This window comes from Arvicanthis niloticus, chromosome X (assembly GCF_011762505.2).
Source record: "Arvicanthis niloticus isolate mArvNil1 chromosome X, mArvNil1.pat.X, whole genome shotgun sequence".
NCBI classification, from domain to species: domain Eukaryota; kingdom Metazoa; phylum Chordata; class Mammalia; order Rodentia; family Muridae; genus Arvicanthis; species Arvicanthis niloticus.
In genome coordinates, this window is record NC_047679.1 from 112,209,824 (window position 1) to 112,236,028 (window position 26,205).

General features: G+C 40.0%; 1 protein-coding gene across 1 annotated transcript in view; it reads left to right on the forward strand.

Moving 5' to 3' along the window:
* The first annotated feature begins 7,871 nt into the window (after nucleotides 1–7,871).
* Phf6 (PHD finger protein 6) overlaps nucleotides 7,872–26,205 on the forward strand; it is a 43,930-nt gene continuing 25,596 nt past the window's right edge. Inside the window, exons 1-3 of the mRNA XM_034485729.1 lie at nucleotides 7,872–8,115; nucleotides 12,118–12,300; nucleotides 12,532–12,633. Of these exons, the coding sequence (XP_034341620.1) occupies nucleotides 12,163–12,300; nucleotides 12,532–12,633 (240 nt within the window). The 5' untranslated portion in view covers nucleotides 7,872–8,115; nucleotides 12,118–12,162. The remainder of the gene's footprint in view (nucleotides 8,116–12,117; nucleotides 12,301–12,531; nucleotides 12,634–26,205) is intronic.

Genomic DNA, 26,205 nt, shown 5'->3' on the forward strand with positions numbered 1-26,205 from the left:
CAGGAAAGAACAGGATCCAAAGCCCAGAGTATAAGGCAGCAGTCCTAGACTGGAGAAATCTTTTCAAACATAATAGCTGTCCCGTATTTATTTGAGAACTTTAGACAACAGTATGCTAGGTGGTTGGGATACAAAAAGCTGTAGGATGTGGTGGTCCCTTTTCTCAAACAGACCACTGTCTAGTGGCAGAAGAAAGCACATGTAAGTTCAGTAGAACATAGACAATTATAGGACAGAGGTCTGGGACTGGACAGGGATGGGGACAAACTGGAAAGAAGTCTCACCTAGTCAAGGGGTAAGGCACGGCTCTAGGGACATATAGGGCTGCTGCTGTAAACTGAATCTTGAAGACTTATGGGTCTTAGTGCAAGAAAAAATGTAAAAAGGGAGCTTTAAGCAGTAAGGAGTGATGCTTAATAAAATAAAGGCCTTTGTCTCTGTATTTCACTTAGCAGAAAAGCTGGGGGACACTCAGTTACTTGTACATAGAATAAGGGACAAATGATTCCAAACCAACAACTGTAAAGCTAACTCTTCTAAAATTCATTCAGCATGTGTGCGTCCAAGTGTGCAGGCATGTTCACTCACATAGAAGTCAGAGTTCAACTTGTGAGAATTAGTACCCATCGGGAAGGTAAAGGTAAGCCCAATTCCCCCCAAATCCAAAAGACAATCCTACTAGCCAAAAATACGTTCAACTTGGACTACAGGAGGATTTCTGGAGATTAGATAAAAGCCAGTATTCCCCAGGAACTTTTGGTTCCCATCTGTCAAAAGGAGTCATTTACTTTATCTTTAGCAGAAAAGACATATGGTTATCTGTTGATCCCATTAGCATATCAAAGCACATGATAGGATCTCAAGTACCTGTTACGCATTTCAACATCCAGCTACTAGCATCCTAGTCCTTCTCATCTGCTCCTCTACCTTACACTCCAGCACATAGGCATCTCTTTCTCCTGCTACACATTCTCCTTGTAACCCTGCTCTCTCTGTCTCTGTCTCTCTGTCTCTGTCTCTCTGTCTCTGTCTCTCTGTCTCTGTCTCTCTGTCTCTGTCTCTCTGTCTCTGTCTCTCTGTCTCTCTCTGCCTGCTCCTGCTTCTCTCCCTATGCTTTTTCTATTCTCTAACCCTTCCTATTCTTCCCTCTCTCTCAGATAACCCTGGCCATGTCCAGTGTGCTGGCTGGCCATTATTAGTCTACTTCTTTCTCCCTCTGCTCTGGACTCTTCCAAATGCCTCTGACTGTTTCTCTCTCTCTCTCTCTTTCTCTCTCTCTCTCTCTCCCTCCCTCTCTCTCTCTCTCTCTCTCTCTCTCACACACACACACGCACGCACACACACACACACACACACACACACACACACACACACATCTACAATTAAAAACCTTCCCCTTAATCGTGCCATAGAGCAGTTGTGTCCTCAGTTTGTACAGTACCCTCCTCTTTTCTGGGTTCTGAGGAATGAGCTAAGAGTCTCGGAGATATGCGCCTTTACCCAGCTTGTTGGTGCCTTAAAACTAACTCTTGTAGCTAACATCTGAGGTGTTCTATGGGACAGAAAATGTCAACAATTTTTTCTTTAAAAGAAAAGTTTTTTAAAAATATAATTTATATTTACTTTTGTCTCTCTCTCTGTGTGTGTGCATGTAAAAGAGGTGCTATCAGGTCTCCTGAAGCTAGAGTGACAGGTAGGTGTGAGCCAATCACTATTTGTGTTCAGTTCATCCTGCCCTTTGCTTTCATGTCTCCATGGGAATAGCAAATTCCTAACAAATATTGTCCAGATACAATTTCTGCCATGTTCTAGTTTTGTCATTCTACAGCCCTTGAGGTGCTGTAGATCTGTCAACCTGGTCATGTGATATAACCAACAATCAAAGTAGGGCCAAAGCCAGTGGCAACAACACGTTAGTGAGTATCCTCACTAAATTCTGTGTTTGGGGATAATATTAATATTATTGAATGAAATTTCTTGGGGCTTCCAGTGTTACAAACAGATGGGATTTTATATATATATATTACATTGTAATGGCAGCCAGTCAATGACTCTCAAATTTTCATGTTCTATGTGAACTACAGCCTTACTAGATAAGTGCATAGCCCCAGGGGCTGGAAAAGGACTCCGAAGTTAAAAGTTAAAAGCACTGGATGCCTTTCCAGAAGACCTCGATTTGATTCTCAGTGCCTACAAAGGCACTGTAACTCCCGTCCCAGGAGATCCAATGTCCACTTCTGGCCTCCTTGGATACCAGGCATGCATGTGGTGCACAAACATACATGCAGAGAAACTACCCGTACATGTAAAATAATTTTAAAAAGAAAATTGTAAAAAAAAAGGAGCTCTAGGAAGTAAGGAGTGATGTGTGATGACTCAAAACTGTCATGTCTCTATTTCACTTATCAAGACCTGGGGACATTTCTATGTGTGTCACTACATGGGTGAAAGAGTACAATTGTGGAAGCTTTGCTTTGGACATAAGTTTTGGAACCTTTTGAATCCTTTTGTTGTCTCTGTGATCTTGGGAGAGTTACTTAATTGCTCAACAATCTCTTCCTCTGAAAAATGCAACAAATGGCAATCCCTAAGTGGAAAAGAAGAAAGGAGATCAAAACAGAAACTTGGTTACATTGTAACTGTCAGTTACATTGTCACTGACAGTTATCAATACTGTGCTTTTCAGTTACTTTCATGGTATCATCATCAATATATTAACTTCAGCTTCTGTGTTTATTCAACAGTCTTACATGGGGTGTTCATGGTTCCCTAAATCATTCCTCTGGCTACCATAGCTAGTTTCCTGGGCAGAGGCTATATCAGACTAAGCCTCAAATTGCCAAACAAAGGAGGTGTGTCAACAACTAGATCCATTGGAAAACCTAGCTCCTAAGCAGGTTCCCAAAGAGCTGTATGGACTGGACAGATTTAGGAATGTTGCAAAGCCTTGATGATAAACTTTATGGAAGACAAAATAAGTTGCAGAATGCTGGAAGCTAACACTAGTGGGGAAGTGAAGTACCATTTAGTTACTGGATGCTGTAACAGTTGGTGGAGCAGTGAAAACTAACTGTCATATTTGTTGGAGAAGAAAGATGATTTAAATCCCATTGTCTTTGTCCCTCATTGGAACCTTGTAAATGATAGTTCTCTTTTGACTGATGTAGAAATTAAGGCCCAGAGTAGCCAAATAATGATTCACATTCAGGCTCCTTTTTCTCTTAGACAACATCTCATACAGCGACATCGCATGTTTCCTCACAGGAACATCTACAATATTTAACCCAGGCAATTTAATTTTTTTTAAAATGAGAAATATAAAAATATTTGGTATAAAAGCCACAACTATGACCAGGAAGTGTAGCTCAGTGGGAGACAGACAAAGGCATGGGTTCAGTTTCCTCCACCACTTAAAAAAATAGCTTTACTCTAATTTTCAGTTTTATTTCAACTTCTTTTTTTTTTTTTTTTTTTTTTGGTTTTTCAGACAGGGTTTCTCTGTATAGCCCTGGCTGTCCTAGAACTCACTCTGTAGACCAGACTGGCCTGGAACTCAGAAATCCACCTGCCTCTGCCCCCCAAGTGCTGGGATTAAAGGTATGCACCACCACTGCCCAGCTATTTCAACTTCTATTTAAATTAAACCTAAATAAAAGAGGTGACACTTCTGTTATGGGTTCACATTTGTTCATGTGCTTCCTCAAGGTAACCTCCTCCACTGCACCTACCTAAGAGTCCATTTTTAATCTAACGTGTAAGAGGCAATTGGTGTGTCTTTGGTGAATGAATGAGTGATCCACCAGTGTTGATTATATCCAGAAGCTCATAGACACATAGGCATACTTAGGTTACAGTCAAAACATTACACCAATTCTCCTAAAATGAATGGAAAAGTTTCTTCTTGTTTGTTTGTTTGTTTGTTTGAGACAGGCTTTCTCTGTGTAGCCCTGGCTGTCTTGGAACTCACTCTGTAGACCAGGCTGGCTTTGAAATGGAAAGGTTTCTTAACTGTGAGGTCCATGTGAAACTCAGCAGAAGACCTGAGAAGTTTAAGGAAGCATGTATCTAGACCCTGACTTTCAGAATCCCCAGGAGATGATACAAAACAAACATTCAAACAAACAAACAAAGAAAAAACACCACTGTATTTTTAGCAGGCTCCCAAATTCTTATTTTCATGGCTTAACTGCTGGGCATGGAAGAGCAACAGACCAGCACAGAGTGTGATTGTATCTCAGGAAAATTCTGCCTTATAAACTGAAAGAAGAAAACTTTAGAAGAAACCAACATAGCATCCAAGTGACAGATCTAGGAAACTGTTGTTTGAGCCAAAGAAGATGGAAGATTCAGGGCTGGAGAGATGGCTCAGCGGTTAAGAGCATGTTGCTGCTCTTGCAGAGACAGGTGTCCGGATCACAGAACCCACATGGCAGCTCACAACCTGTAAATCCAACATCAGAGAGCCCAATACCCTTGTGTAGCCTCTGTAGGCACCAGGTACACTTTGTACACAATACATACAAGTAGGAAAAATACCCAGGTGCTTAGATAAAAACAAATAAATCGTTAAAAGAAAGAAAAGATGGAAATTTCAAGTGAAGGAGATAGCCCAAAGTGTACAATGTAATTGATATGAAATGAAAAGAAAAGCTCAAGAAACAGGAAAAAAGATTTATCATGGTCTTTGAGCATATTTTTAGTAAATACATGACAACAAAATTCAGATTTTTCTGGACCATTGACCTCTCTTCGAAGATCCAGGTCAAAGGAATGGCTCTCAGGGATGTACTTCCTGGTTTTCTGGGCAGTGTCCAAAAATCCTTGGGGAGTGTGATTATGTTAGAGAAGCTCATCCATTGCACTGAAACCTATCGAGTGCACTTACTACATCTTTTTCATGGAGAACTCCTTGAAGCCAGGACCTGTGTCTTTGTTTCTATTTTCAGCTCTTTTATCACCTCAGTTTTATTGAAATATACTTCAAAAATACTTTGTATATTTAAGTTGTATAACTTGATGAGTTTGCGGGGGGGTTCCTCTTATTTATTTTTAAATTTATTCATTTTTTTGTTTTATGTGGAGGAGTATTCAGCCTGCATGCTTGTCTGTGTACCAGGTGTATGTCTAGTGCCTTTGGAGTTGAGAAGATGGCATTGGTCCCTCTGGGACTTGAGGTAAAGGTGGTTGTGAGCCACCATGTGGGTCCTAGGGATTGAACCCAGGTTCTCTGCCAGAACAGCTTCTGAGCCATCTCTCTAGCTGCACATTTCTTTTTGAGTCAGGGTCTTGCTGTGTAGCCCAGGCTAGCTTGGAAATCTCAAGGTCCTACTGCTTCGAATTCTGAGAGCAGGGGTTATGCAGGTGAGCACCCTCAGTCCCATCCAGCTTCCACTTGCTGTGTTAGTAAGGAGCTATGCTGTGTCCCCTTTCAAATCTCTACAATCTCCCATACTACTTGCCATACAAAAGCCATCTGTAATGTCTGTTGAAAATGAATGGCTGGAGAGTAACGGGAGGCAAAGGGCAGTGGAAGCAGATGGATCTTTTAAGAGTGGAGGCAAGTTAGAGCAAAGCAACCGGTGCCCCAGGGCAGAGCAAGTGGATCAGAGCGAGATGGATGGATAAGATCTTAGCTCAGATGGTGTTTGGAACCTTTGCTGAGTACGAAGTACAAAAGAAAAATGCAGTAACAAGAGCCCGAAGGAGAAGAGCTGAAGAGTATTGGTACTGGTGAATCAATAGGAGATCACTGTGGCCTATGCTATATCCCCAGGCATGAAACAACAGGCTACATCCATCAGTCATGCTAATTGGGACTGGTCACCACACCTGGGCCCGGAGGTAACTGAATCCACTGGTAACTTCTCACTGTCTGTAAGGTACTTCCTGCTAACATCTCCTGTTGTGGCCATTTGTCTTTTTCTTACTAGACTGTAATCAGTTGAAAGGAAAAGCTGTGTCTTAATCATTCTTGTGCTGTAGCCGACCACAGTACTTTGTAGACATCAGGCAGTGCATGTCTCTGCCTTAGGCATGCACCTTTAGTACATCGTTCTGTATTAGTTTACTTGATGGCCTCAGTATTTAGACCATGAACTCAATGGGCTTGTGTCAGATTAATCTGTCTCCTTTCCGTTTGGAACTTAATTTTGAAAACTTTTATTGGCTTAAACTGTGTTCAAGTGAGTGCATGGGTGAAAGAATGGATGAAAGATGGTAAAAATGTGGGACTAGGGTGTCAAAAAGACCACATGCTGTTCTGTACTTTCTCTTACATCTTTATCTGTGTCACTATGGCATCAATAAACCTGTAAAACTTGGGAGAAGGTGGTAGATGGCCTATGATTTACATACAGTTCAAATGGAATACACATTGTGGAGCTTCCTATGCAAATCTCTAGTCACTGCCTTAGAGATTAACCAGAGGCAGTGGAAACAGGTGGCTCTTTTAAGAGTGAAGGCAAGCTGGCTCAAAGCAACTGGTGCCCGATGCAGATGCAGAGGGAGCTTCCAGAGCATGGGAGAGATGCGAATTAAGGAAGGAAAAAAAAAAAAAAAAAAAAAAAAAAAAAAAAAAAAAAAAAAAAAAAAAAACAAAAAACAACTCAGTTCCAGTTGCTAAAACCAGAACCGACAGACAGCTCCGCATCTGCATTAAAGAAAGATACCTTGTAGCTAAATGGTTGGTTTGTAGGTCCTCATTGAGTTCCATTTGAATGAATCAGTCTTACACCACTATGGTTACTGTTTTCTTGTGCAATGAAATTTAAGGTTGACCTTGAAAAGAAAAAAAATTTAAAAATTGATGAAACAATGTGTAAAAACATTGGATTCAGAATGTAAATCCACTCCCGTTCTTGGAAACATGGCTAGATCAAAGACAGCTTTTTAACGCCTCGCTGGTTCATTAGATTTTTTTTTCTTTTTAAAAAATGGTTTTCCCCCCACAGAGGCCAGAAGAAAATAACAAAAGTTGACCCTCACATAAGGTATACTACATCCCCAGGCATTATTCTAATGTAATTTGTATATATTAACTCATTTCGCACAACATTTTGTGAGGGATACCATTGTGTTCTCCATTTTAGAATTGATATGTCTGAGGAACGACAGGTAATACAACGTGATCAAGGTCATAGAGCTAGAAGTGAGGGAGCTGAGATTCACAGTCAAGAGTATGGCTTCAATAAGCTTTAAAAGAGAGCGCTGGTTTAAGTATGTAGCTCATTTACGTGGAATATAAAGAAAATCGCTCATCTTCTTTGATTATGGCAACTCCAGCATTTACAAAGAGCCAGCCAGCCAGCTATTACACCAGGGACGGTAATACATGCTTCAGTTGCATCCTTAGTCTTCTTCACAATAAACTTGGGAGGTATTTCATCCTCATTTCCAAGACATTCTCTCCCCCCTTCCATAAAAAAATAAGGTTGAGTGATTAAAACGATTAGCCCGAAGACGGCCATGCAAACGGGCAAATCGCACTGGGAGCTCTGTCTTTGCTGGCAGTGAAATCAGGCGAAAAGAGGACCCCACAGGGATGCCAGGAGAGTACAATGAAATAATGGATGTAAAAAGGCCTCGACGAACAAGTGCAAAGGCTAAGGCCTGTGCATTTGCGTCGCGGGAAAACCGGTTCTCCAGGACCTGGTCCCAGGCTTTCTGGCCCCAACCCAACGCCTTCTCCTCCCAGTGCCCGGCTTTCTCTTCAAATCTCTTTCTCCGTCTCCACCACTCCTGCCCCCAAAGCCTCAGCCGGGCGGCAGAGCGGAGAATAGAAGGTACGCGCGCGAGCAGGAGGCGGGGCGCTCGCCCCGAACCTTTCGAGGGGCTGGTCTGCGCGCGTGCGCCGTACTTCGGCGGCTTCAACCGCCCCAGCTCGGTGGCCAATCAGAGTCCCCGGCGCGCTCGAGACGTCTCAACGTCCTGTGGGTCGTGTGCGTACGGAGGGAGGCAACGTAAGGGCGCTCGGCGAGCCCGTCTCTCCTCGAATGAAAGGAAACAACCCCTGGCGACAGAGCCCCGCTCTTCAGCAGTGCCGGAGAATCGACTCCCGCCTTCCCCGTCTCCCCTCGTGGGCGCTGTCCTCCCTTCGCCCAGCCGTGAGCCCCACTGGTGAGTTCCCCGCGGTAGCTAAGGGCCCCCCATTCTCTGTCTGGCGGGAGAAGACGAAGAGGATGGCGGTGGCCAGGCCGCCGCCCCTGCCCGTTGTTACGGGGGGACTCGCGGTGGTCTCCTTCATTGTCAGGGACCCCCAGAGGCGCCGCTCATTGTCGGTGCTCCCTACAGAGGCTGGCAACCTAGTGCCTCGGGGGCGCTGAGGGACATGTTAGGCGGCAGCCTGGACTTCAGGGGAGGGGGCTTCACATCGGAGGAGAGAAAAGCTGGGATGGGGGTTCGAAAAAAACTCTACGTTCGCTTAGATCCTTTCAGTGGTGAGGAGGGTGACTCTACTTTCGAAGTGTAAGAGGAAAAAAATGGTTAGGATGGCATGAGGGTGAGCCTTACGGAATGAGGGGGAGAAAAAGAAAAACTCCCCGGTAAGGGGAATCGGGTGAAAGTGATGGATAAGGAGATGCTTTGGAGTCAGGTCCTTAGAGGACGAACTCCTGGGGAAGTGTGAAGAAGGTGATATTTTCCTGAATTCCAGAGACTTGGCCAAGGACAATCGGAGGCGGGGGGTGGGGACACCCCGACTTTCTGGCTGAAAGGAACCTACTGAAGTGTTGGGAAGGAAGAGACTTTTTCGAGTTTATCCAGCGCCTTGGTTAGACGGAGATCTAGGAAGCTCGTGTGCGATTGGGGAATAAATAACCGAGAAAATCCGCTCTGTTTCCTGTCTGGTCCTTTATTACATGGGCGAACAGCACGGCGTTCTTTTGCAATTTCTATTCGTTTCGATATTCTGTGTGAAAGTGAAAAACAAATCTTTTGATCTTTGAAAAGCCTTTAATTTTCCTCTGGTTCCTACGTAATATCGGGTCTTATTCATACAGTTCAAATTTCTTCACTACCCTTTGGCTTGAAACAACTGGAAAATTCCTTTAGTTTCCTTTTGAATAACCACAAAAAAAAAAAAAAGCAGTGCGAAGCATGTAATAATATCGTGCAACCAAATTCAGGTGCCCTTCCGGTACATTTCCTATTTATTTCTCTTCACTGTAACTTTGCTGATAGAAAGACCGTGTTATCTTTGGAGGATCGCACTTATATCGTGAATTTTAACTGGCTTGCCTGCGGAAGGTTTTTCATCTTCCGGAACTGCAGTTTTTGTTTTGTTTTGTTTGTTTTTCGGTAGAAAACGTTCTTTTAAGACACTAGCCATTGAAGAAGCTCTCGAGTTGGTTCTCGAATGCCCTCCTTGGTCATCCAGGTGGTTTCTACCTCGGTGCTTCACAGCATCTGAGAAAATCGGAAATGCATTCATTGTTTAAGCCGCGTATATTTTTTAGACATTTAAACAGTTTCCCATAAAGATACTGTTGTTTCTTTCACCTTTACATGTTATCCATAATGTTACCTTTCTTTGAAGGGAAAGGTCTCATTGTCGGGTTAAAGTATTGAACTTTGAGCTTTGCCTGTTCTTGAAAAACCTTTAAATTAAATCGAAAGCGCTAAGTAGATGTTTTTGAACCCCACAGTAATACTGATTGAATGTCCTTATTCTGCTTAACCCTAAACCACAAGTGTGACAGCACTAGATAAAAATCTGTATTTTTTGTGATAGACAGTTTTGCTAGGCGTCATTGTTTCCATGATGGGCTCGGCTGCTGCATGTTTTATAAGGCAGATGTAAAAAATCAGCAAGCTATGCACACATGCATTATTTGAATTTTAGTGGAAAAATCCAATTAGTCATTGCATAGCAGGGCAAAATTTTAATCGTTTGTTGTAAGTTTGAGTTTCTGTTCACTTTACAAATAAAATATAAATTACCAAGAAATACATTGAATGTTTTACAATGCAAAGTAAGTATATATGTATATATATTCTCTTTTAGATTTTGGAATTTTTGGTATCTAGAAAAGCAGGTTCTGAAAATTAAGATAAAAATATACTGTTTATTAATCAAAAGAGGCAATATTCAATAAAGATAGGTGGGGGGTACCATTTCAGAGTCAATTTTGGGAATAAAGAGTGATTTTTTTCTGATAAGAATTTTGCTTATCTTCAGCCATTTTTTAAAAAACTGGTGCTAGGATTGTTTAGAAACAAATGCCTTGGAGATTAGATTTATATTGTACCATCCTTTCAGCTGGCCTGGATGACCTGGAGAAATGCTGAATATACCATGGTGACTTAATAGTGCCTATTATTCATTGCATGGTAGTAAAGAAAACACATTTAGAACTCCAGTAGCAGATCTGGGTGCTATTTATGAATCTTGGTGTTTTTGCATATCTCTAAAAACTGGAGCAGCTATATTTTTCATAAAGCAAGTGGACATATACTTGCCGGAGGAAATGCAAACACACTTCCTCTTTTGTTTCTTTTGTTTCTCTGCTTTCTTTTTTTTAAATGCTAAAAGATTTGCTGCCTATTTCCAATCAGTTTCACAATTTATAGCTAGTGTTCTGAAATCAGTATTATTGAGAAGTACCCCATGTCATTTGGGAGACTAAGGTATTTAAAATTATAGATAGCATTGAGAGTTTGTTAAACCCATCAGAGGAGAGACAAGAAGACCTTTGAAGTCTTGTTCAAAAGCAAATAGTGGATATAAATTAATGAGAAGAAATGTTTTCTTTGTGGCCTCATATTAAATTACATCCTGATGATCCACCGTGAGTAGCTCTGAATGGCGCATTACCTTGCTGCTACTGCTGCTGCTCGTGGTGAAGAAATGCTTCCCAGAGAGTTAGCAACTGAGTTAGTGAGCCAAGTCTCTAAGCACGATGTCCTGACAGTATTTAAATGTATATAAGTGGCAGTAACTTAATAAGCTAGTTTGAAGACAGAAGTTTGTGATTCTATTGATTGTGATGACTGTTATGGCAACCTGGGTCTGAGCTGCTTATTCCCAGTAATTGGGTGAATTTTACAGATCAAAACACTGATTTGAAATTTGTTGAGTGATCGTATTAAATGATCTGTGTTGAGAATGATGATCTAAATCTGTAGACTTCTGTGTTACAGCTTTTCTTCCCTTTTTTGGTTTGACTGTACAACCTATAATTATAATCTGATCAAATGCAAGGCTCATTCAGAATTTTCCTTCCACTGCACAGCATTGCTAACTTACATATGGAAGTTACTGCATATAACTTCAGATTGGCTTTTAATAAGTAGACTTGGGATAAATCTCAGTCAAATAAATGGTTTAGTAAATATTGGAGTCCTAAAGACTGGATTTTATGGTACAACATTAGAAGCTTTATTGTTTCATTACATGAAAAACAGAATAGCAATAGTCTAAGGTCAAAAACACGATTTTCTTAAATTTGAAGTATTTCAAGTTTTAAAAATAATTGTTTCAAAGATATGCTTAGTTTTACTTTTAATACTTTATTCAGTATGTGAACTGGAAGAAATTAAGCAATTAAAGAATTCAGTTATCTCAATATTTGTAGTTTTCTTTGTAGTTTTCAATTGTTCTTAGATCTTTATCATTTTGTTTCCTTTGTGGACATATGCCTAAACTTGTAATTTATTTTTTATCTTTAATTGTACTAGTGGATGATTTAACTTCGTGATTTTGGTTTTCTGTATATTTTTGAGACAGGTCCTCAGGCTCACCTTGTGGCCCAGACAGGCCTCATCCTCATGATCTTTTGCCTGAACCTCCTAAGTGCTGAGATTATAGCCATGAACCACTATATGTCACAGTTATACATCCTTATCACACAAGAGTAGTTTTATTTCACATATTCTCTAATTTGAATTTATTTAGATTTCTCCCAATTACTCTAGATTTGATTGTGTTCTCACCACTTCTCTCTTTCCCTTTCTTAACATGAATTATATATGGAAGGCATCTTAGGTTTTGATATTTATCTATACTAATATTTAAGTAAATATATTAAAACCTAGGTCAGACATTAAACTACTTGTGTGGATACATATAAGCTAAGTTTTAATTGAAATTAACCATTTCATTGCCATTCTTTTTTTCTGTAGCATTTCTTGAGGCTTAAAGTGGCATTCTCTAACAATTTAAAAATCATGTCAAGCTCAATTGAACAGAAAAAAGGATCTACAAGACAGCGTAAATGCGGTTTTTGTAAGTCAAATAGAGACAAGGAATGTGGACAATTACTGATATCTGAAAACCAGAAGGTGGCAGCACACCATAAGTGCATGGTGAGTATATTGACATCCATCAAGAGACCTCAAAACCATTCTTGAGAAAGAATCTTAATACTAACATATTAGTATTGCTGAATATGAAAGCAAAAATGGTTAGATTTTAAGAAATGCTTTAACAGTATGCAATGTCATTTTAATAGAAAATTCATTTTTAAGCTTAACATCTTAGTCGTTATCTTGATGTAATTATATTCGAACTGTAATTTTTTCAAATGTTATTTATAGCTGTTTTCATCTGCTTTGGTGTCTTCACATACTGATAATGAGAGTCTTGGTGGATTTTCTATTGAAGATGTCCAAAAGGAAATTAAAAGAGGCACAAAGCTGGTAAGTTGGTATTTCTGCCTCTTAACCATAGAATTACTTAAAACTCATGAAGAAAGAAATTACTTATTTTAAAGTATATTACTTTGTAAATTTCTGATAATTTTAAATTGTGGGCTGTTTTTATTTTCCAGCAAGTAAATCCAAAAGTTGATTTGTTTACAACTCATCAAAAAGGAGTGAATCAATATCTTGAAATATTTCTTCTCAAAAGGAAAATCTTCTTAAAGCCTGTGATCACTTACAAAATAAGCAGTTTACCCAATTTGCATGTATCATGTTTAAGAATCTTCATTCAAATGTATTTTTTATAATTCTGGTATGTCTTCCCTTTTCATCATAAAGTTAGTATGGGTCATCACAAACTGAGCTGACAGTGGCCCCTCAGCAGGAAAAGTGATAACTCTTGCTACAGAATCTTGTTCTGGGGTTTGGCTATATGACACAGCATATATGTATGACTTTGGATAACTTTTGCTGCATTTTCCAGGAGTTTTTCTGAAGGTGCACTAGAGGTATGTTCCTGTAGTTATCTTCACCATCAGTAACCAGAGTGGCAAGATGTTATTGCTCCTTGGGAAAAGTAGTATCATCTCAATTGGGATTTACAGTACCTGGCTTACCACGCAAAACTTAATTGAGGGAAAGATTTCTTTTCATTTGGCTGTTTTTCCTTCTTTGATCTCTTAGTTGAAATTACATCGGTGTTGTAGTGAGATCTTAACTGTGAATGTTGTCTTATCATCCCAACCCTAAACTGTATATAAGAGGAGAAAAGATCTTCGGTTTTAAAATGTGATTTTCCTTTAATGACCTTTCATTGCTTCATGTAACTGTAGTGTGCTGATCTTTTTAAAGAGGCCAGTACACCGTATTTTTACTTCCTGGTTCTTAAAACAAATTCAGATGCAATAAGAGAATCCTATTTAGTTGAAAATAGTGCTGTAAACCTTATTGCTTTGCTTATTCTTTGTCACTATAAGTAAAAATCCTTCCTCTTCTTGATATGTTAAAACTGGGCCCACTTGACAATGCCTCTTGTAGTCAAATCTGATATTGGCCCCTGATACTGAAAGAGGATTAAGAAACTTGGTGCCATCATTTGAATGTTACGTGAAGCAGAATATACATCTGTCAGTGTTGCTGTATTCAATGGAGATTTATTTCATTTGAACCTGCTTGTAAGGAAATACCAGAACTTGATACAAATTTTACTATTAAGAACTATTTTGTTTTGAATGTCATAAACTAGTATGTTAATTTCTCCCCCCAACCCAGGTGTAGTGAGCTATAAACAACTCAAATTGCTCCTTTTGTGTTTGTTTTATTTTGTTTTGTTTTTCAAGACAGGGTTTCTCTGTGTAGCCCTGGCTGTCCTGGAACTCTGTAGACCAGGCTGGCCTCCCAAGTGCTGGGATCAAAGGCGTGCACCACCACTGCCTGCCCAAATTGCTCCTTGATCTAGTCAGTAGAATAATATCAAGGGTCAAATGCCTAGAAATAGTAATAGACTTGGGCTTGAATCCTATCTCTATCATTAACTGGGCGACCCTGAGTAAGTTATTTCCTTCCCTAAGCCATTCATTCTTATCTAAAGGAAAGCGAGCATACCTGCCTCCCAGAGTTATGACTAGGATTACAAGAGACTATGCAGGACTAAGTGGTGCTCAGTGCATAGTTAAGACTTGATCGATGGTAGCCACCTCTGTGGTTATTCCTTATAGATAAAAATAAAACCCTGCTAATGTCATTAAAGACTAATGAAAGCATGCTAGGTAGACAGGTCATGAGATCAAATATTTTTAAGTGCTGGAGATTGAATCCATGCCTTAAATATGCAGAGCATATGCTTTACTCCTTAACTACACCTTTAGCCCTATAGCCTGTTTTTTCTGGGAAATTACCATGGACACATTCATGTTATCTGGACAAGTCACTAACTTCCTTGTCTTTTGCTACCTATCAGAAGATACTGTTTTATCATCACATACTAGACAGCAATGACAAGAAATTATTATAAATGGTAGAAAAATTTACCATAGGCTGGTAGGGATGACGTATTGATAGAACATTTCTCAAGCATGCACACTGCTGCAGAGCACTGATTCACTAACAGTTACGACTTGTTTCAAAAGGTACTTGACAGACACTATGAGTATCTTGAATTGTGGGATAACGGCAAAAGAAGAGTGTATTGGAGCCTGGACTGTTTTATTCATCATCCAAAGTCTTAGAATTTAAATTACTTATATAGTGAATTGGGGAGCAGCATTTATACATTTCAAACTGAAATGATTTCTTTTTTTTGTTTTTTTTTTTTGTTTGTTTGTTTTTTTTGGTTTTTTCGAGACAGGGTTTCTCTGTGTAGTCCTGGCTGTCCTGGAACTCACTCTGTAGACCAGGCTGGCCTCGAACTCAGAAATCCGCCTGCCTCTGCCTCCCAAGTGCTGGGATTAAAGGCGTGCGCCACCACTGCCCGGCTCTGAAATGATTTCTTAAATTTGAAATTTGTTAATTTAATGTGCATGAGTGTTTGCCTGCTTGTATATATGTGCGTGCACTGTGTGCATGTCTGGGGCACATGGAGGCCAGAGGAGGATATCAGATTCCCAATATTGGAGCTGCCATGCAGGTAATCCTCTGAAAGGATCCTCTGAAAAAGCAACTTAACTACTGAGCCATCTCATTAGCTCTTTACATTTTCCTCTAAAATTTAGTTTCGTTTTACTTAGTTGTATGCGTGCTTCTGTGTATAAGTTTGTTTATATGAGTGCCACTTCCCATGCAGGCCTGAAGAAGGGACTGGTTTCCCTAGAGCAGGAATTATAGGCAGTTAAGCTATTAATGCTGGTAGCAGAACTTGAGTCTTCTACAAAAGTAGTATATTTATTTTCTTTCTTTCTTTCCTTCCTTCCTTCCTTCTTTCTTTCTTTCGGTTTTTTCGAGACAGGGTTTCTCTGTGTAGCCCTGGCTGTCCTGGACTAACTCTGTAAACCAGGCCGACCTCGAACTCAGAAATCCACCTGCCTCTGCCTCCCAAGTGCTGGGATTAAAGGTGTGCGCCACCACTGCCCGGCATAGTATATTTTCTTAACTGCTAAATTCTCTCTCTAGGCATTGAAATAACTTAGCTTTCAGTTTTCTTTCTTACATTATATTGTTTTCTTTTTAATGAGGTACTGCCAATTAACCAATATTCTTGATTTTACTTTCTTCTACTTTCCCTGGTATAGCTTTGTCTAAGCAATAAAAGGACCACAGATCAATTAGGAAAGAATAAAAAATAGCTTTATATATCTAAACTATGTATAAACATGAGTAAACTCCATGTTTAGTTTTTTAAGGCATTTGATTCTGTGAGTCTTTTTGCCCTGGAGTTCCTGTGCATCTTGAGATGAAAAGGGTCATGAATACCCACTGAAAACAGTCAAAATCAGGAGTCCAGTCTGCTGTGTGCATTCATGGTAAATTCAGTCAGTACCTGGTGTTGCTTCCGAAGGTGTACATTTGTCCCTTAGGAGAAGGGCTGACTCAGGCTTGATCCAGGGTGCAGGTGGCTGAATGGGAATCTTGCAGAGGTGGGAATGCTCAGGAGAGCAAGCAATGTGGGGATGTGGTTCCTGCAGGTAAATGGTCCCTGGACCCAGAAGCACTTTTCTGTGCATTTCCGTATCAGCTTCAAGGGTCAAACTATTTTGTATGAATATATTTATCTCTTTTTTCCATTATATTAAACATATAGGCCCAAAGCTGTGCTTGGTGGAACATGCCTTTAATCCCAGCACTTGGGAGGCAGAGGCAGATAGATCTCTGTGAGTTCAAGGCCAGCCTGATCTACAAATTGACTCCAGGAAAGCCAGGCCTACACAAAGAAACCCTGCCCCAACCCTTCCAAAAAAAAAAAAAAAAAAAAAAAAAAAAACCTTAACTAAATAAAATATATAGGCCCAAAGGTGTAGGAAGAGAAAAAGAAAAAACTGTATTGCAATTCTTACTTATTTTCCCATAATGGCTTCCAGTTCTTATTAAAGACATTTAAGACGCCATATCTGTACCCTGTACTAGCTATAATTCATTTTGGTTTTGGTTTTTGCGTCAGGGTGCCATGTGTCCCTGGCGGACTTGAAGCTCACTGTGTAGCTGAGGATGGCCTGGATTACTAATCCTCCTGACTCCTCCTACCAAGTGTTGACATATTATAGGTATATGCTATGCCACCTGTAAAATAGATTCTCCTTGTCTACCATATAGACAAAAATAGAAGTCCAAGTAAAGTTTTAAGTAACCTTTGCTTTTTTGAATTTGTTGTGTGGAGACACTTGCGAGTGGTATTTGAAGAATGTATTCCTTCTGAAGCAACTTGGTGAGATCACTAAGATCTAACACTGATAGTTACTTTTCCTAATTGGTACCTGTGTCAGATAGATAACAGATGTCAAAAGAATCCCAGAGGTCATGGAGTTCACCTTCCTTACCCCTAGGCAAGATTTACCTAAGTCACCCAGGATGATATGTGATATGCTTGACTGCCCTGTTCTGGTGTTGGGAGACTGCTTCTACTCAAATCACACGAAATAAGAACAGTAATGTATTTGAGAAACTCATTCCTCTGTAATTCAAGTGTATCTCTTAATTCAAAGCTCTTTATTCTAACTCTGTTTCCATTAAAGAAGTATTCAGGGTTTTTTCCTCCCTTTATTTAAAAAGAGTCCTTCCTATACACAATGGCCACCCTCACATGATTCCCAAACTGTCGTATTTTAAATGAGAATTTTCTACCAAACCTTATGAACTCCCCTGAATAAATGTTTATACTTTTTCTAGTAGTAGAGCTAGCTGACACTTACTGAGTCCTTGGTGTGTGCTAAGGATTTGGCTATTTTAAATACACCATCCTAATTAATCCTCAAAATAATACTGTAAGAAAGGAAAGGATTTGTTCCTGTCTTACACAAAAGGAAACTGAGACTCAGAGAAGTCAACTCTGGTCATATAGCTAGCACGTGGCAGATCACAGATTTGAACCCACGGCCAGATATCCTTATACTAGCTGTTCCTTTAACCTGCTCCATGCCAGATCACATTTTTAAGGAGTTTGATAGCTTTCTAATGCACATTGCAAAGTTTAGGTCATACTCAGACTCCTAGTTAATGTATTTTGTCAGTAGCATTGTCTTGCTAACTGTTAGGACAGAACCCTATATGTATTCTAGGTAAAAAAAAACAGTCTATTTTTTACACTGAAGATAGGTTTTTTTTGTAGTCTCTGACCATAAGAAAACACATTCTACTTAGCATTTATTCAGTAGGAGGGAAGTGTGTGGCATGGCAGAGGCAGGGTGTGTATAGTTATGATCTAAATAGACAACTCCTAGTTGGAGGGTGTTCCCTATTTAAAAGATTAAGGCTTCTTCCTAGAGATAGTCAGGCACTAGAATGAATGTAGGAAATGCTTTGAGTTTTACCAGATTAAAGTTGAGTAAGAATGGTTACAAGGGTTTTTTTTTTTTTTAAATATTAGACAAGAATTTGAACTCAGAATGAGAAAGGCAAATAGGATGTTTTGAAGACAAGTTCTGTACCACAGCTACTGTGGAGAATGAAGCACAATGGTTGCAATGTAGTGTCTGCTCTCTGTTAATGTCCTGCAGGCATGTTAAACTCCACCTGTCTAAGCCAGTATTTAGAACCTTCCGCCCTGAAATCTGATCCCTTACCTTCAACCCTTCCACATCTGTTGTGTGGATTATCTTTCTGAGCATGGTTTGTCTTTTAAAGGTTTATTTATTTACTTATTTAATATATGTGAGTACACTGTTGCTATCTACAGATACACCTGAACAGGGCATCAGACCCTGCAGATGGTTGTGAGCCACCGTGTGGCTGCTGGGAATTGAACTTAGGACCTCTGGACCTCTGGAAGAGCAGTCAGCACTCTTAACCACTGAGCCATCTCTCCAGCTTAATCTTTTCTTAATGGTACCCTGTATCAAGCTTTCCTCTTCTTGTTTTCTAGTAAACATAACCACTGCTTTTAAATATAACTTTTAAACTAGTTATAACTAGTAAACATAACCACTGCTTTTAAATATAACTTTTAAACTAGTTATAACTAGTAAACATAACCACTGCTTTTAAATATAACTTTTAAACTAGTTATAACTAGTAAACATAACCACTGCTTTTAAACATAACTGCTTTTAACAGCTACTGCCAGGCTTGTGAGATGGTTCAGCTCTGGGAAAAAAGTGCTTGCCACTAAGCCTGATGACCTGAATTCAATCCCTAGGAAGCACATGGTAGATGGAGAGAACCAGCATAATCCTGAGCAATCGTATCCTAATGTACTTTTCCCAGCCTCCTTTCTCAGCTTTTGAGACATCCCCTCCATGTGTTCCTTCAGTGCTGCCTCACAAACGTTCCTTTTGTACGGCTCAGCTCAAACTCCTGCTTTGTCTCTGCCATGTAGAACAGCATTGCATGCTTTGTAGTCAGGACACACGGGCAAGCTGTTTCTTCATGGTGAACTGTGGTCTCCAAGACAGTTGAAACCGTGTTTTTCTTTGCCTGGCATAGCCTCAAATGGCATAGTGCATGGAAGTGTTTGGCACAGTGGTTTAAATCTTTGTGCTCAGTACAGTTCTAATAAGTAAGTGGGCACTCATCGGTCCTTGCATTTCAAAGACAAGTGGGTCCAGATAGGAGAAAGTAGGAAGCCTTTAATAATGGGCTGTGTTTAAACTAGAATAACATGAAAATTCCTGATTTGGTTAATTGGTGTTGTAGTGTTGCTTTAAGGCTTTGGCCATTTGAAAGGGGAGTAGAATGAACTATGTTTAAAAAAAAAATTAGCCTGGTTATTTAATTCTTCAGTACGGTGGAGAATGTGTATTTTTCAAACATGAAAAATGTTTTCAAATATCTCTTTAACCATCACTCACCCAGTGTTGTTACTTTTGTTATATTCTTGGGCATTATATTTGTCAGGTAAACCTTAGATTTTATCTTTACATATATTGATCAAATATTCCAGCACCTACTTTGTGCCAGGCACAGTGCTAGATACTTTGGAAATAGACTTGAAATAAATTAGCCTTAAAAGTAAAGTATGCCATGGGAGAGCTGGTAAAGAAAGACCACAGCTGATGTACCTGAGAAGTCAGAAGGCTTTGTGGGAAATGACATCTGAGCCTAGTATGGTGACCCACATCAGTAATGCCAGCACTCAGGAGGCTGAGGCAGGAGGATGAGGATGGAGTTCCTGGCAAGCCTGGGCTACAGAGGATAACATTTTCCTGTAAAAAGGTGGTCTAAGACTGTAGAACTCAAAGGTGGAAGGGAGGGTTTCAAGGAAGAGGTGTTGGGTGATGGTGGATGCTACATACGTTTTTATAACAGTGATGCCTCACCAACTTGAACAAATGAGAAAAGGACTGGTTTTAACAAAAGCACACCTTAAGCTGGGCAGTGGTGGCACACACCTTTAATCCCAGCACTTGGGAGGCAGAGGCAGGCAGATTTCTGAGTTTGAGGCCAGCCTGGTCTACAGAGTGAGTTCCAGGACAGCCAGGGCCACACAGAGAAACCCTATCGAGAGAGAGGCAGAGACAGAGACAGAGACAGAGAGAGACACAGAGACACACAGAGAGAGACAGAGACATAGAGACACAGAGAGAGGCATACCTTAGTTTTTTATGATAGAGACTCACTGTATACTCTAGGCTGACTTTGAAATTCTCCTGCCCCAATGTCTGCACAAGGCAAACTTTCTCATAAAAGACCAGATAGTAAAGTTGTAAGGCCTTCTCCCAGCTATTTGGGCTTAATTGGAATCAAAGGCAACAATAAAAAAACTCAAACACTTATTGCTGTGCTGCAGTTAAACTTCATTTACAAGAACAAGGAGTAGGCCATGTTGTTCTCCCAGGACATTTGCCTAGAATATTTGGGAAGGAAAAGAGGTAAATTTTCACCATGAAGATTTTTCTCTGCATTTTTGTGACTTGTGTGCACATGCATTATGAATGTATTCATGCAAGTGGGAATTCTTTTAACTTTTCTGTCATCGAATACTCGTTTGTGTTTGCTAGTGGAGGAGAACCAAAACCAATAATAGAAAACCAGAGCTTTAGGAGGTACAGCTCACTGTTGGATGGTTTGCACAGCATCTTCAAGGACCTCAGTTCAGTCCTCAGAACCGCAAAAATAACTGACCAGTAATGTCAAATAAGTCCTATGTGGCTTGGGGGACTCTCTTGGTGCTTACTTGAGTGTGCCTGTGTTTTGGGCCTTCTTCACAGATTAAATATAGCAAGCAGCCTGGCAGTTCACAGTATCTCAGCTGCAAAGACCCATGGCTGAGAAAAATCTAAACAAAAAACTGCACTTGCAAAATGCCTGAAATTTTCAGTCGAAGAAAGGGAAACAGGAAACTTGAACTGCTCCAATGGGAGAATGTGGTTTTCTTCCCAGACATGGTTTGGGTAATTGGATCAAGTTGAAGTAGATGAGGACTCAGCCGAAGGTCAGAGGGGGTAGATTAGGCAAGGACTTCACAGTCCAAGTTAACTGCCCTTCAGCTTCCAGGTCTCCCTCAACTACTTCCATTTAGTCTGTTACTCTGGTAAAAATATAGGACAAGTGCTTTTCATTGGCTCTGTGTTTTTAGAGGCACCTGGAAATGAAGTCCAACTCTCTCTTGTAAGCAGCTTGTTACTTTTCAAGGATGTGAGGGTGTTCAGATTTTACTGAGGGATTTTAGCTTCCTTTCAGACCACCTAAGCAAGTTTGGATTTGTGATCGCTTTCAAAAAAGCTTGTTGAAAACAAGAATAGAGCTATAATATTACATCGAAGCACTTTGCAATTCATGCCTCATCCCTGGCAGTGGCATTCTTTTTTTATAAATTGTAACAAGTAATTTGGTGACTGTCAACTAACTGGGTAGGCCAGAGGCTGCTGTTGTCTATGTTGGCTACGTGAGGTATTATTCTAAACTATGATCCTGGAGTTGTAATTCTAACCATACTGTCCTGCTTTCTGGTTTTTATGGGAGACAGTGTTATTACAGCCAAAAGAACGAGCCAGGCCACTATAAGGTAAGCTTGTCTCTTGTGAAAACACCCGAGATACAGGTGTCCCTTTCTTTAGGTGCTTTTGACAATTTGTGTCTTTGCCTTACAGGCTCAGGACCATGGCTTCTTTTCATATCTTCCTTTGCATTTTCTGTATTCAAAGTAGTTTTTTGACGCCAGTGTCTCCAATGCAGTTAACCACATTGATCTGCTGTGAGAACGTGTGTGCTGGGGGTTCCTGTGCTATAGCTGAGCTCTGCGAGACTGCTGTAAGGGTTTCCATGTAGTCACTGGATAGTAGCGTTTTCCACAGATACTGTCTTTTTCTGCCTAGCCATGAAGTTGGCAACCTCTTTTTCATTTTCTTCCCCGTGGCTACTGAGAAAACTGTTTTTCTTTTTGATCCTTAAGACTGTGGAGACTTGGTTTCATTCTTGGCCTTGTTCAGTTGACCGAAGCGCAGGTATGCTTTGCTGTCTGCTTCCTACGGTCCAGCTAAAGTTTACTCTTTGAGTTCTTTGTGTGGCCTCTCATGCATGACTTAGTTCCTCTTTCATCTGTGGGGTCAGCTCCTTGAGACGTGCTTCTGTGGTACAGCTTAACCCACGTTAGCATACCAGAACTTCTAGCTGTTAGCATGGCTTCTCAGCATACTGCGGAAAGGCTGTGCAATCCCCTGTGATAGGACAGGACCTCCTTTCCCAAACTCTCCAGCTTGGGAGCTGGAGATTCATAGTTGAGGTTTCTCAGGTCTTCCAGGAGCAAGGTGGAGAAGGGGTAAAAGGAAAGCATTATCAGTGACAATGGTTTTGCCTATTTAAAACAAGAATGTGGAATAGGATACAAGCAGAGTAAGCTGAGAATGAACATTCATACCTGCATCAGGGGAAAGGAAATTAGCTCTCAAGAGAATATTTAGTAGGTAGGTCAGCCTCCTCCCCACCCCCCCCAACTTTGAGCAGGGAAAGGATACCATTGTTCTTGAAAAACATGTTCCTGTCAGATTAGTTTTTGTTTTCCCACATTCGAAGGCAACGGGGACACATTAGAAGTGTGATGAAAATGGCAGCTGACACTCTTCTTCTGGACAACAAGTAGAGGTAAAGAGTGTGACAAACTTGAGAGCAGATAGTCTCTGTAAAGGTAGACACTGGGTACGAAGCTAGGCTCCACATCACATACCTTGATATGTTGATGGTGATGGCGATGATGGGGTCTCATCCTTCTCTTGTTTTAGAGAAGGGTCTCACTTTGTATGCCAACTGGCTTAGAACTCACAGACAGTTACCTGACCCTGCTTCTGCCTCCCTGGAGCTGAGATTAAGGCATGTGCCACTGTGACCAACATGCTTTTGAATTGTGTTTTCATTTGTTGAACATTTCATACATTTATGCAATTTACTTTTATCATATATCTACCATTACCTCCCTCCAACTGCTCCCAGTATTTCCCTCCTTGTCACCCTGCTAACTTCATGGCCTTCCTTTTCTTAGTACTAGTCCTGTGAGTCCAATTATTGCTGCCCATATGTGCATGTGTGTGAGGGCGTCCACGGGGGTATGAGGAGCCTGTCAGCAGCCAAGTCCCCAAAGGACAGCGCTTTTCCCTTCCTCTCTAATGGGGTTTGTTTTAGAAAAAGCCTTCTCTTTTATTTCAGTTTGATTTGCCATAGTATTTCAGGAATGCTTCTCCCCACCTGTCTCTTTCCTAGCTTCTTTAATTATGATATTTATCTGTAAGCTTTCAATTTTGTTTCCAGAAGAGCTAATCTGTTCTCTTTGCATTCTGTGTTTTTGAACTGAATTGTCCTCAATTTTACTTTTCCAGTCCTTGATCATATCGCTTGTAAGTTATTTTGTGTATCTTTTGTTTGAATGTGTGTGAATGTCATACATATGTTGGGCAGTGCCCTCAGAGGTCTGAAGAGAATCCCCTGAAGTAGAACTAACAGATTGTTAGGAACCTGGGTCAGTGTTCTCATCCAAGGAACCATCTAAAGGTGCTATTTATAAAATAATAGCCAAAACAGGGATCAAAATTATAAGAGCTAACAGGAACTTGGTATGTGTCCTGTCCCATAGGAGTTCAGGGAGAAGAATTATTACGGGTTGGGCTACAGCATAGACTCTTAGGGCGACACTGTGAGAGGTATAAGAGCATATGCCTAAAATCCTAGCATTCAGGAGGCTGACATGGGACAGTTACCAGTTGGAGGCTGGACTGGCCTACAAAGTGGTACCTTATCTCAAAAAGGAAAATAAATAGCTGGAGAGACAGCTCGGTGGTTGGTAGCACTTTATATTCTAGAAGACTATGCTTCAATTTCAATATCCAGCACTTACATATGGCTCACAACCATGTGTAACTCCCAATTCCAGGGTATCTCATACCCTCTTCTGATTTTCTTGGGCACACAGACACCCATATACATAAAAAATAAGGAAAAAAATTTAAAACAAACACCGTCTCCCCAAAACCTAAAGTCCCAAAGAAATACTATTCCTAATCTTCACAAGTATTTTCTGCTGTAAAATATTTTATTGATGTTTTGTCCTATTCTTCATGAAGAGAACTAACAACAAAATAAGCCTTTGATCGCTCTAAAAACATGATTTTCTGGGGCTGATGAGCCCAGTCCTTAGAGTACTCACTATTCCACAGGTCCTGAGTTGAATTCCCAGCAACCACGTGCTGGCTCATGAAGGGATTTGGTGCCCTCTGCCGGCAGGTGCATGTACATGCAGCAGAACACTTAATACATTAAATTAGTAAAACTTTAAAAATGGTCTTCCTATGTTTCCTACTATTCTTTATAAAATTGCTTTCTGTTACCTTAGCTGCTTAAAGCACTTACTTAGGAAAGATATGAGTTTATAGATGCCCCCCACAATTGTTCAAATATTTTGGTTTCCTTTGCTTTCTCAGTTGAGAGGCATTGGATGCTTTGGCTGCACTATTCCTGGTACTTTTAAATTTTTTTGTATAACAAAATACTTTGAATATTGTAGAAACATCAGAAAATACAGAGAATTAAAAAAAACATTCAAATTATTCTCTATTTACTTCCCACCCGTTTTCAAAGACTATATACTAGAAACATTATTGAGATCAAAATTCACAAAGTTTCATATTCTGCATAGGTTTTCCACTTAGCATATATAGACCCATTACTTTGAAGCTGGGCATGCTGATCATGGCTCTTGTTCTGGCACTTGGTAGTTTGAGGCTACAGGATCACAATCTGAGTTCAGCTTGGGCAACAGTGTGAGATGTTCTCTGAAAGAATTCTCAGAAGGAGCCGCAATAGAATATTCCTTCATATGGACATGATTTATTTAAACAGGTTTCAGTTGTTTTATAAGTGGGACTATTCAAAATAATTCTGCAGTGAATGTGCTTGTACATCCATTGTTTATGCCTGTTACTATTTTCAGTAAATACATTGAAATATAATTACTAGAACAAGGGCTATAAACTTTGGAAAGGCAATATTTCTAATCCTTTGGTTTGGAGGGGTTGAAATTTGAACCTAGGGCCTCACACTTTTGGGTAAGTGTGCTATGATCTTGCTCTACCCCCATCAGCACAGCGACTCTTTTTATGCTAATTATTTGAAGTTTCAGTACTCATTTGAAGAAGTGGGTTGTTTCTTGTGTATTAATAGTGGATAGTAGCCCTTATGTTTTCTGGGAAGTACCTACATTGAGAACATTTTTTTTTACTTACATGGGTATTTTTAAAAATGATACCATGAATGAGTTTGTGTGTCTGATTTCCTTAGAGAAATGTAAGAAATTGTATTGGCATTTATATTAGCCTTTTAGCACATCGACATTGCTTAGGGAGCAAGTAGTCCAAATGTTGGATCATAAGAGTTTCTTTGCTTGTTGTTTGATCTTGGTTTGGGTTTTTGGAGGTAGAGTCTCTGTAATGTAGCCCAGGCTGGCCTGAAACTCAATTCTGCCTCGGCCTCCTGAGTACTAAGATCAGTGTTTAGAACAACTTATCTGGCAACCAGGAAACAAAGTGGAGGTTTTGTTTTTGCCTTACTGTGTTTCACTTTGATATGGCATTTATAGCTTAGGAGATGGTGTATTAAAAGTCTACTGGGTACAGTACACTGTGTTTTATGAACCAAAGCTGTTAATAATGATTGTTGTGTACTTTTAAAAAAGAATTGTTTTTGAAATATAGAGCTGGACAAAATCACTATCTAGTAAGTTCAGAATATGAGATAAATTGAGTTGAAAGAATCTTTTCTTTTTTTTGTTGGCCTGAATTTATAATGCAGAAGGTAAGTAAGATTAAATTAAAGCAGACAGGCATATTTTCACAGTATAATCAATTAGCTATCACAAAATATCCTCAATTCAAAGTATTAAAAGTACTATATAATTCTTTTATCCTCTCTACTGGCCTAACTTCAATTGATTTTACTAGGTTCCCAAAGTAGCGTAGGGAAGTTTTTCTCAAAGATTTTCATTTAGATCTTTATTGATCT